Source organism: Amblyomma mixtum, chromosome 4 (assembly GCF_055824585.1).
Source record: "Amblyomma mixtum isolate Tamu chromosome 4, ASM5582458v1, whole genome shotgun sequence".
NCBI lineage: Eukaryota > Metazoa > Arthropoda > Arachnida > Ixodida > Ixodidae > Amblyomma > Amblyomma mixtum.
In genome coordinates this window covers 95,805,568-95,819,789 of record NC_143015.1, presented here as the reverse complement: position 1 = coordinate 95,819,789, position 14,222 = coordinate 95,805,568, and the positions used below count along the sequence as shown (strand labels likewise).

The window sequence follows — 14,222 nt, the reverse complement described above, 5'->3', positions numbered from 1 at the left end:
ATTGTCTGAACGCAATCAGGTCGAGAGCAACCATGCCAGAGTCGCGGCTCTTCATTACGCTTGTGCTGGCGTTAGCGGCGACCACTGCCGCTTCGGCTGCGAAGCCCAGCTGCACCGGTAGCGATGGTGGTGATGTAATAGAGACCTGGGCTCTCCTTGTGGCAGGTTCTACCGGCTATACAGACTACCGGCATCAAGCGGACATATGTCACGCGTACCAAGTGCTACATAACCATGGAGTCCCTGATGACCACATCGTCGTTATGATGTATGACGACATCGCTAATAACAGCGAGAACCCGACGCCTGGTGTGATAATCAACCATCCGTCTGGGCCGAACGTCTACAGGGGAGTTCCGAAGGACTACACGCAAGACCTGGTGACCCCGGATAACTTCCTTCAGGTACTGCAGGGAAACAAGGTGAACGTCGGTAGCGGCAAAGTTATCGCCAGCGGCCCCGAAGACCACATCTTCCTCTTCTTCTCAGGACACGGAGCCAGAGGTTTACTAGTATTCCCAAACGACCGCTTGATCTTCGCCAATAGATTGGTTGATACGATCAAAGAAATGCGCAGGATGCAAAAGTTTTCCAGGATGGTTATCTACGTCGAGGCTTGTCACTCGGGTTCCATGTTCGATGACTTTCTTCCCGACGACCTGAACGTCTACGCCACGACGGCAGCTAACCCAAACGAAAGTTCGTACTCTTGCTACTGCGACCGGCTCAGGAAGACGTTCTTGGGCGATGAGTACAGTGTGAAGTGGATGGAGGATTCGGACAAAAATGGTCAACTAATCAAGACAACTCTCGATGACCAGTACAGACTAGTGAAGAAAGAAACCAAAGAGAGTCACGTAATGATGTACGGCGAGGCGAGCATGGGAAGTATTGAACTCAGCCAGTTTCAAGGCGGAGAGAACGCTAAGCCTCTTGTGCTTCCGAACGTATCATGCGAGTCCATTTCGAACAGCGATGTCGCCATCACTATATTGATGATGAAAATCAAGTATGCCGAAAACTGGACCACAAGAAATCATCTGGAGGGAGAGTTCCGGCAAATTCTGAACAATAGGGCCTTCGTGGACAGAAAGGTCGCCGAGATCGCAACGTTCATCGCACGGGAGAACGAAAATATCGCCACATCTCTATTGTCCTCCGAGAGAAACATCGAAAATTTTGACTGCTACCAACATGCGGTGAGCTACTTCAACGTCAAGTGCTTCGGGCTGTCCTCGAATCCCTACGCTCTCCAGCACCTCCGAGTTTTTGTGAACGCGTGCGAGTCAGGGTATCCGCTGAGAGATATCACTTATGCCATGGATGTAGTCTGTACTCACCCGATCATAAAAGGCATAGTTTAACATGTAACCATACGCACGTTTTGTCAGCGTTCTTCTAGCCTATGCATAAGTAGCAAGCAAGGTTAGAAAGGCTACTTTAATTCGTAACCTCTTTCCGCAGATCAGTTCCATCTTTATGTGAAAAAAGTAATTATGTGTGTTGAATGGTGCTTGGTTACATGTTTTTGTTTATTTGTCATCCACTATAGAGGATTTTTTTTCGATTTGAGCAGAATTGCGAGTACAAACGTGGTTTGTGTACAAGTGAGTCCTAGATGCTATGGAGGCGATCAACCTCTACAGTCCGTGAGTTATGTGCGCACCAACCAGGACGAAAACTGGACATTCGCTTCAGGGGACTGCAATTGAGGTTGTCAGTGCTGGTGGCCTCATCAGACGCACTGAGGATAATACTTATTCACGGCTAAAGTATAGTGTTACTAGCATGCAATAAACTGTTCCTGAAATGATATGTACTGCACTATATTGTCGAACATTCACAGTAACAACCCACAAAACGGGACTCGTGCCATTGGCCTTGCAGTGCATCAGTCTAAGTCGGCTTCACGTTTCTTCATATAGGCATCGCATGCACTCGCAGGGTACACTGTACTCAGAAACAGTACTGCTACCATATTCACTTTTTCAATCTGGCAGGCGTACTATGCACGTCAATCGATGCGTAATTCGATCAAGGGTCGAAAACCGGAGGCGTAAACACTCGACTGCTGACGTCAGAAGCAAAACTATGCTTTTTACTTCCCTGAAAAAATAGTATTACGATCTGGTATCGGTTTGGGAAGGCAAACAATGGCATGACGGCGACAAAGGTTTGAAGCATATGAGAAGAACTCACGAAATTGCTTTTGGTATCTCATTTTTGCAGCGGCTATTTTTGTTGTCTGTGTTCTATAAGTAACAAGCTTCATCGAAGTAAACTGACTTGAAAGTACAGCATGCAGGAGCAATTTTGTTTGCAGAAAGATGGCATGCATATTACTAAAGCTAGTTCAATGTGAAATAGGATGGTAGGAAGCGATTTTTTCACTGCCGACTCAAATTAACTAAGCCATCTACAACTCGTCACACGTGAGAAAGAGATAGGTTTAAAAAAGGCAACGAATGCGAAGCGAAACTTGGGAAGCCACAACGTATGAGATTTTTCCGTCATTCGTTGTTGATGTCACAGCGATACTTGTACCAAGCTATACAAATGTTCCTTGCAGCCTGTGTAGCTAGATTATATTTACTGCCCCGGGAAGCGAAAGTGCTAGGGAAACGATGAAGAAGGTGAAACCGCAGGTGGTAATCTTCCTAGGAGCACTGCACGGGTCCAGTTTTTGACGCACGGCGCTGCCCGGACCCTCTCATTTTTTGCCTTACCCGACCCGGGGCCGACCATACAGGAAATCGCTCGACCTAGGGCCAGCCCCTACCTCCCCACGCTGAAACCTTTAAGTCAGACACCTGGGAAACGTAACAATGTACCTCTTGGCCCTTAAAGGACTACATACACCTAGTTTCAGCGGCGTTTTTTATTCTTTCAAATGATGCGTTGGACATAGAATACATGGATCACCACGTGGCGTTCGCCTATGACCACTAAATAATTTATAATTGTACTCTTTCTCTCATGCCCTTTCAATATGAGTTTCATGAGCCCAATGATAGCTGTGACGTGTAGTTAGTGTTTTGGTCACGTGTGCGACTTAGAAAACGGCAATATATCACCTGATACGTTGTTTTAATTCACTACAACACTTCAGCCAGCCCGCTCCAAGAGACGGAAAACAAACGACTTATCAGCAATAATAGCCGCCATTCGGTTGATGAAACCGAAACAGCATCAAGAAGAAACTCAATTATAAATTATTTAGAGGTAGTATGCGAACATCACGAGGTGATCCACGTATACTAAAGTCTAACGAATAATTTGAAAGAAGCGAACACGAAAGCAAACATTTGGTGCCAAAACTCGTTCAAGTACGTAGGCACACCATTCAAGTGAGTTTCAACAACTTCCTCCCAAAGCGAGCAGCTAGACTAAAATGAACAATAAGTACCGTTTCAAAAGGCGGCGCACGCAGTCTTTGGACTTCCCGCCAAATTCTGTTCCAACGAACTATTCCCGCAACCTCTCTGTTTCCCGTTAGCTCGGGCCATTAGGCAAGGAACTCATACAAATTAGTCATCATAAATCGTTCCAGCACTCGAAGCTTTCATTGCCTCAGTATAGAAAAGAGCAGTGAACCCAAGGCCTTGCTTCCCGGAGCTGTCCGCATCGTTTGAAGCCTCAGAAGCAAGTTATTGATTGCCTATCTCCACGCGCTCCAGACTCGTATTGAACTTTGTCGTCCGCCAAATCCCCTTCGGCGACTCAAGCACAACCACGTTCAATATGCCGCTCTACTTAGCGTTTACCAATGCGCAGGAGCCTCAAGTTCTCATAGAGTGGATGCTACTTCATTATAAATTCGCGCTTACTGCGGTCGATTAATGCACAAATTTCTGGAATATTCAGTTATATACTGAACATAAAGGCAAAAAAAGTAAAGTACACAGTAGTTTACCCTCTTACCCAATATGAAAAAGAATGATATGCAACCATAAGACATCAGCATACGCGGCCCTCACGCGTATCAGTACTAAGGGCTTGCTGTAATTTTTTTTTTCAGCTGTATTCCTCGTATCTTGGCATTACTTTTACATAGCTGGCATCACCATCAATATCAGCCTGTCTACGCCTACTACAGAGCAAAGGCCTCTCCCATGTCTTTCCAATTAACCCTTTTCTTTGCCAGTTGCGGCCACTGCGTCCCCGCCAACTTCTTAATCTCATCATCGCACCTAACTTTCTCCACTGCGTTACTCTTAAGTAATAGCGGTCATCTTGCCTACGCACAACATGGCCTGCCAATGCCCATTTCTTCCTCTTGATATCGACTAGGATGTCATTACCCATATCTGTTTCCTCACTCACTCTCCCACTTCTGGTCGCTTAATATTACTCCTGTCATTTTTCTTTCCACAGCTCACCGAGTTGTCCTTAACGTAAGCTGAACCCTTTAAGTCAGCCTCCACGTTTCTGCCCCTTAGGTGGGTACCGGTAAGATACAGCTGTTGTATGCTTTGCTCTTGAGGGGTATTGGTAAACTGCCATTCAAGATCTGAGAGAACCTGCCATATGCGCTCCACCCCATTCTTATTCTTCTCGTGATTTCTCTCTCATGATACGGATAAGTGGATACTGCCTGCCCTAAGTAGATATATTCTCTTACTACTTCCACCACCTCGCTACCAATTGCGAACTGCAGTTCCCTTGCTAGGCTGTTGAACATTACTTTGGTTTTCTGCATGTTAATCTTTCGCCCACCGTTCTGCTCTGCCTATCTAACTCATGCCCAGTAACTGAGCGTATACTGCAATGGAACACTTCAGGTAAGAAAAACGGAAATGAGGTTTTACAAGCATGACCAAAAAAAAAAAAAACAGGTGTTATCCAACGGCGCCGTCAAGTGGGGTCGCGCTACTGGAGTACCTTTCTTCATCAGCGTATCGCAGATTACTTAGGTATTCTTTATTACCTCTTATTCCCAACTGTTCCCAATCCAGGGCACGGAACACCTCCTGCAAGCAGGCGGTGAATAGCATTGGCGAGATAGTATCTCCCTGCCTGATACCCTCCCTTATTGAAATTTTTTTGCTGACTTAATGAACGACAACGGTAGCTGTGCAGTCGACATAGATACCTTCCAGTATTGAGGATTGCTGGTCACTGGCCAAAGTCAATAAAGATGGAAAGATGTTCCGGGAGCGCTACGGCTCCCTTGTTCACTGAGATGAACAAGGGAGCCGTAGCGCTCCCGGAACATCTTTCCATCTTTATTGACTTTGGCCAGTGACCAGCAATCCTCATCACCATGATTCCTGACCAGACGGTATGCCGTCAAGCCCTCCACTACACCTTCCAGTGTTGTTACATAACACTCTTCTACACCTTATTTCAGCAATGCTTGCATGACTGCTGAGGTTTGCATTGAGTCAAATGCTTTCTCTATATGTAGAGGTTATGTATAGAGATTAGTTACAATCTGCGCATTTCCCCACAACCTGATTGATAGTGCAAGTATAGTCTATTGTCGAGTATCCTTTACGAAAGCCTGCCTGGTCATTTGGTTGATTGAAGTCTAAGGTTTTCGTGATTCTATTAGCGATTCCCTTAGTAAATACCTGATAAGCAAAGGATAGTAAGCTGATCGGTCTATAATTTTCAAGTCCCTGACGTCTCCTTTCTTATGAATTAAGATAATGTTAGCGTTCTCCTAAGCGTCTGGTACGCTCGAGGTCATAAAGCATTGCGTATTTAGGGTGTCTAGATTTTGTAGCACAATCTCCCCTCCGACCTTCAACAGATCTGCTGTTACCTTATCCTGACCGGCTGCTTTTCCCCCTTGTTGTTGTTGCCTTGGTGGCATGGCACATACCCACGGCGAGGGATTGGCCAGGCTTCAGTGAGGGGAGCCCAAAGAAGGTAAATTAGTGCCAAGCTAATGGATTAACTTTTGTTGCCAAGCTAATGCTTTAACTTTGCGTAAGCATTCCGAGGAATTAAAGATGGAATTATAGATTTAAAAAATAATGAAATTGCATGGCTGCTAAGGCTTTCTTTGCTTCCTCTTTCGTTACTGACAGGATGTCCCATTGCTGTGGGCTACTGCTTCTGCCATTAACATTCTGATTAGAATGGCTAGTGCATAGATTTGTGTAGAGCTCTTTGGCTATTTAACTTCTTTATCCATATTGCTTATGCATTGCCCCCTTTGTCTCTCAACGCATACATCTGGTTTTCACCTATGCCTAGTTTCCTCTCCACCGCTTTTAGTCTACCTTCGTTCTGCACAGCATGCTCAATTGTCTCCATACTGAACTTCCTTGGGTCGGCTACCTTGTGCTTATCTATAAGGTTTGATAGCTCTTACAGTTCTATTCTATGTGTAGGGCTAGACGGTTTCATGCTTTGGTGTTTCTGAATTACATCTTTCGTCTCCTGAGATAGCTTGCCGGTGTCCTCTCGAATTGTCCTACCGCCTACTTCAACTGCGCACTCCGTGATGATAACTATTAGGTTTTAAGATTTCATTTTAAGATTTCATTTTTGTTCATTTTTTTAAGATGAAGAGCAGCTTTCTCAGCTAAAGCCGAAAACAACATTGCGGCCGGTAGTACTTGACGTTCGCACGGGTTTGTAGAAAACAGGGATACTAACAGAAAGTGTGTCTACTTTGCTCGCGTTAGGATAAAGTACGCATGGGCCAAAGGCAAGCGTACCGCTAAGGTTCCTCCTTACGGCACGCCATACAGCGGCACATTGCGGTTGTTCTTGCTTCGTGCTCGTCGCTGGGCATAGTAAATTCTATCTGGCGCAGCAGCGCAACTGGATGACAGACAGGAACAACAAAAAAACAACATAGACCAGCTCTGTCTGTGCTGTTTGCTTGTTCATTCTGTCCTTCGTCCGGTTGCGCTGTTCCACCCGATGTGCACCTATAGCAACCAACTCGATCAAGTTTGCATCCTACCGATTAAGCATCTTCCTCAACCACGCCGCTGTGGACCACGCTTTGCTAGTGTCCAGAGTGTGGTGCACAGCTTATATTAAAGGTCTGCTGTTGCCACCGCTTTAATGCAAACGGCATAATCAAGCAATTAATTAACGCGACACCGTCATGGTCTTCGTGATGCAGAAAAGCCGGTGCCACCGTCAGTGTCTGTTGTAGGCGTCGGCGTCGTTGATCGTTAGCGAAAATTCATGATAAGTAACCAGAAATTAAAACCCAGGGGGCAGATGGGGCACCTGGGTCACGTGACCTTCTGGCGTCATTATAACCCGCCCACCGGGTAGTGAGCAAACTGACCACCGTGGCAGGCGGCAGTTGAATTAATGACTGGCCACAAAGTGCTCGGGGAGAGGTTGCTCGGTAGCGCAAGCCCCAAAGGTGCCAGCACCTGCCATCGCAGGGCAGTGGCGCATCGCTTAACCGCTGCACCACTGCGCCAAGGGTGGTATTAGCACTCCCAGGAACCTGAGAGTGTCAAATAAAGAATGGGCAATTCCGCATTTATGGGCATTATCGCTATCGCATCACTCCATTGAGGTGTAGCTCAATTGTCCCGTCCAATTTTTTTTTAAACAAAGGACCAAAAAAGCCAAGCTAGCATTTGTTGCGAGCAAAAATTTTATTCTTGCGTAATCTTCACGTCTTTACGTTTTGAAGCAAGAGATAGGAGATTGACGACCACTTTATTTTAGGCTGTCCACTTAATCCTTGCATGGCGATAACGCAGCAGCTTTTAAAACACGTGTACGGAGTTGATTTCGCGAAGAGGAACCGTACAACGGTTGCGAGGCTGCACCGGCAGTGGGAAACATCGTGCCAAGAATCTTGGCTTCGGCTCGCATGTGCACAAAATGATGCGAATTTTCACAGTACGATGCATGGTGGAGAACACATCAGGTCACAAGCGGGATGCAAAGGGTGAAATTAGAAAACAGATAGCAATCATATCTTAAATAAATCAGAGTTTTAGAAAATTTACTAGTAGTTGATTGTGTATTGAAAGGAGGGTGTTGAACCGGAAACGAACCCGTATTCTTCCCGGAACCGAACCGAACCGTCACCATATTCTGTGGTCCGTCTTAAACCTAAACCCCAACCGGAACGATTCAAACTAACCGTTCCGAACCAAATCGAGACTAGACTTGTGATAAGGCGTACTGTTTTTTTTTCGACAAACTCAGATGTTCTACCCGCAGATTCAGTCATCGAAGGCTGTTTGCACTAGGCAGTGCGGAAATGGAGCTCAGTCTATGGGACAACAAAAGTGAGGGATATGTGGTGTCCGGGAGAGATACATAGTTGGCTCTTCTGTAATGTGCTTTCGGAAATTCTAAAGCATTGTACGTCAGGCTGATATGAAACCTTCAGTTTATTAGACGTTTGCCTTTCACATGGTTTCAAGCAGTTTTAATCGAAATGTTAGCACTGCTCTAACTCATAAAGCAACGAATCAGCACATCTTCTCTTCCTTTGCATCATGAACCATAAATATCCGAAATATGGATTCAGCGGCCCATTCACGTTGTGCAGCATTTACATTTGGAGACATTTGTTTGCTGAGGCAGCAGACACAGATAAGACCCGTCACGATGTCTCAGTGGCTGTGGCGCATGGCTGCTGATCTCAATGGCGAGTATTCGATCACGGCCGCAGTTACATCATTTCGATGGCAGCGAAATGCAAAAAAGCGCGTGTGCTGTGCCTTATCAGACTGCATCGAAAAACCCCAGCTGGCCTAAGTTAATCTTGAGACCTCCACTACAGCATCCCTTAAAGCCCTGTTTCTCTTGGACACGCTAAACCAAAGGCATTGGAAATTTAAAATTGGTTTTTGATGAAAAGAAATGACACGGCAACTGCCTTACACATCTCGGAGGATACCCGAACCGCGCCATAAGGAAGGAATAAAGGAGAGAGTGGAAAAAAAAGGAACACAAAGGCGCCATACCCCCTTCCCCCCCTCCATTTCAACAATTGAAGTTTCAGGTCTCTCCATCCTTTCACTCCATCCATGCTGGTCCGATCCCGGCCGCGGCGGTCGCATTGCGACGAAGGCGATATTCTAGAGGCCCGTGTACTGTGTGATGTCAGTGCACGTTAAAGAACCCCAGGTGGCCGAAATTTCCGGAGCCCTCCACTACGGCGCCTCTCATAGCGTGAGTCGCCTTGGGGCGTTAAAGCTTCATAAACCATAACCCTTCTTTGAGTCCTTCCTTTACCCCTTTCCTTACGGCGCATCTCAGGTGTCCATTGCGACATTTACTACACCTCTCCTTTCCTTATCACCAATTACTTTCCACGTCGCTACTTGCGACGGCATCATAACTGCGGCCGCCGCTGCTACTCATGCACACAGGATACCGCAACATCCAGTTATTGTTGAAATTCTTCATGACAGCCGTCTGAAGGCATTTAGCGGAGTACTTTCTCGCTTATTTGACGAGGTTTCCGCGAGGCATGAGGCACGGTGCACTTTCCCTCCTCCACCCCGGAGCGTACTCGCCGGCCTGCCGCTTATGTGACAGCCCAAGAGCCCACCATGCTCATATCCTATTTTCCTGCCCAGTTCACTTGCCCCCTGCCTATTGGCACCTAAACAGTCCGCAGCAGTGGGAGGCTGCTTTTTCCAGCACTGAGCCGAATCTCGAGATTCGGCTGGTAACCTGGGCAGAGGACGGGGCGACTGGGCACGGCCTAGACGCCACAACCGGCAGCCTGAAGGCCGCCCACAGTGCTGCTGCATAGTTTTTTTTTTTAGGCCTTCAAATAAAAGTTTGTCACCACCACTACGTGCGCTGGGCGGACGCTTTTCAATGCATTTCGCGGCACCTTTTTGGACTCTATGCTCCACCTGATGAATCCATAGTTAGCTCGAGGTACGGGGCCGGATCCAGGTGAGCTTCGCTGAGGCACCGGGAAAAAAGGGATCTAATCCACAGATACCACAGTGAAAATTATCAAAGCCAGTGCCATTTTCGGGCCGCTCATAAATATATGAGCATCGCTGACTGGTTGCGGCATGTAGTTTGCTTCCCGAGAATGAACCAGGCGAGTAATTGATCAGCATTCATCCGCGATGTTTCGTTAAGACAGAAACAAAGAGAAAACATTTACTACTCGATCTTGGTCCGGGCCACTGCCTGAAGTCGAAGATTTGGAATAGCGTTGTTTTAGCGCTGTGTGTCTCAGAATGAACTCAAATCAAGTGGTCATCTAACATCATTACTTCCGAAGACTGCCCCGCAAATAAGCCGTTCTTTTGTTTTTACTGTTGCTAAAAATCATCAGGAAGGACCTTGTGTCTGGCGCACTTTGGCCTGAGATGCCCATGTACCATTAAAACCCACCATCATCATCAAGTATCAGGAGGGACATTCATGTTCGAATCGAGAACACATGCCTGCATTGCAACGCAATGTCCGCTATGTTGCCACTGTAATGGCATTGTGCCATCAGCTTCAGTGATCCTCCTCCGCAAATTATCTATGAAGACGAACACTTTCAGTTTCCCAACAAGAGGGATATTGATATGTGTGGTCTTAAACGGCTGGTAAAAGCTTGAAAAATTCAGCGACGATTTTTTAACCGTGCAGGCCTGCTTTACATGACGGGATTAGAATAGCAGGACATAGAATAAGCGGTGGTCGAAATGACTCCACTTGGAGCAGTGACTGCTGGAAGTTAGTTCACATCGGGCAATTTGTACAGCATGTGCCCGAAATTTTGCGAAGATTTGTCAAAAATGACTTTTTAATTATGACGAACTGGAAACGATACTTTCCTGGTCCCACTTTAAAAGTTCAAACCAGCAATGCCAAGTGAAGTTATACATCTTGACGCGCTCTAATTATTCCCCTAATTTATTTCGCAGGCTAATGATATGAAGAAATAGCAGGTAACTGAGGTTTTCATTATGAGCATTACACGCAGTGGCGAACGGCGGCGACTATGCGTTTCAGCTTGGGCGTTCGGGAGAAATGGCGCTAGGAGCGCGCGCAGCAAGAGCAGCGTGCTGCCCCGGCAGCGGAGCTGCCTACGAGGCACAACGGCGACGCCGCGAACCGCAGGAACGGGCGACAAGGGGTTGCGCTCTAAAATGACCATACTCGGTAAGCAGTTGGTTGTTAGGGAGAGCCAGTGCTCTCACAAGGCTTCTGCAGGGTGGGTATGGGCGGTTGAGGACAGTGCTCGCCTATTCTCATATAATTTGGCAAAGGGTGCGAGCGGTGCTGCACAAAGGACATGTTGGAAGTGGGCCGGTGGGGTCACTGGAAAAAATTAAATTGTTTTTTTTTTTCAGGAAAAGAAATGGTGCAATATCTGTTTCACATGACTCGGTGGACACCCGAACCACGCCGTAAGGGAAGGGAAAACGGTGAGTGAAAGAAAGAAAGAGAAAAAGAGGTGCCATAGTTTAGGGCTCCGGAATAATTTCGACCACCCGTGGATCTTTAACATGCTCTGACATCGCACAGCACACGGGCGGCTTTTGCGTTTCGCCTCCATCGAAACGCAAGTCGGTTTTGGGGCGACGGAAAGGTGTCGTTGTAGCTGCCGGTACAGGACAGCTTCTTCTCTCAATAGCGTGCGGTAAAGCAGAGGATGCATGTTGCAGTCCTGACAGCGGCCGCGTAAGCACTGTTCGCTAAATAAATGCCCAACTGACGCAAACCTCAGGAGAAACTAATTACTCATGCGACGGGTTCTCCAAAACTTCTGGAGCTAGAGGGTTCTGTAAATTTAAAAACATACGTTTTTCACCTAATGTCCATCATTAGATGGATTCTAGCGTCTACATCGCCGATTTCCATTGTTTTGAGTTCATCTGATTTTTGCCACGGAGAATATTCAAATAAGTGCAAGCTCTATAATGAGAACGCGGATCTCGATGATATCCTTTGGAAATGCCCTCTTGCCCCCCTGGAGGCTAAAAGAGTAAAGTCGCTTGACCAATGGGAGGTTCTACTCCGCTCCGGTCCGGAGATTCAGACAAAGGTTGTTCTACTGGCCGAAGACGCCGCCAGAAGCCAAGATTTTGTCGCCGTCGCTTCGGCGAGGGGCGAAGAAAAGCGCAGCCGATGGTATCCGCGGCTGAGCGGGCGTCGAAAGGTACGGGACAGCATGCATTCGAGCACGCAAATTCTTATAGATACTTATGCAAGCGTGTTAAAATTCGTACAGTGCTTTCGAAGTGAACACTTTCATGATTTTAACAGAATGGTCAGCGTGGCTGCTCTCGCAGACCTCGTTGATCACTTGTGTTTGCCACTTGTTGATCACATTTGCTTTCGCGTCGAGAGATACGCGGCGGCACGCCGCCGCTTCTACGCTCCGTATATCTCCAGCCGGGAGTCGCGTCGCAGTGACGTTTTCTGCCGCGCGAATATCGTCGAAAAAAAAATAAAACGTCGCATGCATGCCGGGCTCTAAGCGGACGATAATGAAACAAAATGGACAGAATTATATGAAAGGCTTCCCGCGCCCCTTTCACTGGACGATAGACCACTCACAACCGGATAGCTAAGAGGGCGAGTTGGTGATACATTATGCAAAAAACAGCGCGAACAAACGGGGACGAAAGGAAGAATACACAGGAACAGGGACTCACAACCAATGGCCAACTGTGGGACACTTTATCGGACGAAGAGCCTAACAAGGCAGTTTTCAACTATGACATTCTTCGGTGCCAAAAGTTTGGAGCCCAGGGGGTTTTCTTTTGAGCCACACTGTGTCGTTCTTAATGGATCTCTAGCGCTCCAAATTTCCTGGACATGAGAATATTTATGGTACTGCCTCCTGCAATAGCTAGGACTTCCACGAATGCTCCTGGAGTCCCAATATAAAGCTTAGAAGTGGACCCCCTGGACTCTAAACTTTTGACAAAGACTGTACATTGAGCATCTATCTCTACGACAGTAAAAATCTGTTGCGGGACGAAATAAAAAGACCACGCATAAGCAGCGGCCCGCTCTTGGGATTGAGTAATATCACGGATAAACATTTCTGGGAGCTTATATTCTCATAATATTAAGTGTTCGCTCGTAGCAAACACAGGAAACAAGTAAACTCCAACAGCACAATCTATTTCTGGGGCGCACCGAGACCCATCGCAACTGCCATTTGTATACAAAGTGGAAACAAAGTCAGCTGCTTCCTCCTTCAACGGCGACATCAAAACAGCCATACATAGCGCGTAAGATCATGCTGCGGCATGTATTGAATAGATCAAAGCAAGTACCCCCTCAGAGTGTCGACCTGTTTATCTGATAGTTTAGACCGACAGCCGAGCGCAGCAAGTGGCCATAATCTTGCGCTTGAAGTGTTTTCTTCAGTAGCTTCCTTTTTCTTATCAGGTGAGTGCGCCTGCGTCCATCGATTGTCGCCGTCAATTGCTTGACGCTTTCCCTTTAAAAGACCTCTCTGTTCCTGAAGGAAAGCAATCCGAGAACAACCATGGGAGTGTCCAGGCTCTTCCTACCTCTCCTGACGTTCGGTTTGACCGCTGGCCATTTGGTAGGGAAGGGCAGTTTTAATGAAAGTGCTGGAAGTGAACAGGGAAACACCTGGGCCATTCTTGTTGCTGGATCCAACGGCTATAAAAACTACCGCCACCAAGCGGACATCTGTCATGCATACCAGGTACTGCGTAATCATGGCGTCCAAGAAGAACGCATCGTTGTCATGATGTACGACGACATTGCCTACAACGGATTGAACCCGACGCCTGGAGATATTTACAATCATCCCAACGGGTGGAACGTGTACACGGGAGTTCCGAAGGACTACATCGGAGATATGGTGACACCGGAAAACTTCCTTGACGTACTCCAGGGGAACAAGGTAAGCGGTGGTAGCGGCAAAGTTATCGCCAGTGGCCCTAAGGACCGCATATTCGTCTACTTCTCAGGACACGGGGATACACGTCTACTATTATTCCCTAACAAAATGTTGCTCTTCGCCAGTGAATTTATTGATACTATCAGCAAAATGCACGACGACCGGAAGTTTTCTGCCATGGTCATTTATATCGAATCATGTAAGTCAGGATCCATGTTCGATGGGATCCTTCCCTCCTACTTGAAGGTATACGCCACGACAGCAGCTGATCCTTACCAGTTTTCTTACGCCTGCTACTATGATTTGTATAGAAGGGCATTCTTAGGCGACGAGTACAGCATCCATTGGATGGAGGACTCTGACAGCAGGGATCTTCTGACGAATACCAGTCTTGGTGACCAGTTCGAATTAGTGGCAGAACAAA

At 47.0% G+C, this 14,222-nt stretch overlaps 1 protein-coding gene and 1 pseudogene across 1 annotated transcript in view; both read left to right on the top strand.

Annotated features, from left to right (window-relative positions):
* Positions 1 to 1,813, top strand: LOC149347489 (legumain pseudogene; annotated as a pseudogene).
* An 11,569-nt stretch (positions 1,814 to 13,382) lies between these two features.
* LOC149347487 (uncharacterized) overlaps positions 13,383 to 14,222 on the top strand; it is a 226,490-nt gene continuing 225,650 nt past the window's right edge. Inside the window, exon 1 of the mRNA XM_089585588.1 lies at positions 13,383 to 13,801. Coding sequence (XP_089441714.1) covers positions 13,415 to 13,801 — 387 coding nt within the window. The 5' untranslated portion in view covers positions 13,383 to 13,414. The remainder of the gene's footprint in view (positions 13,802 to 14,222) is intronic.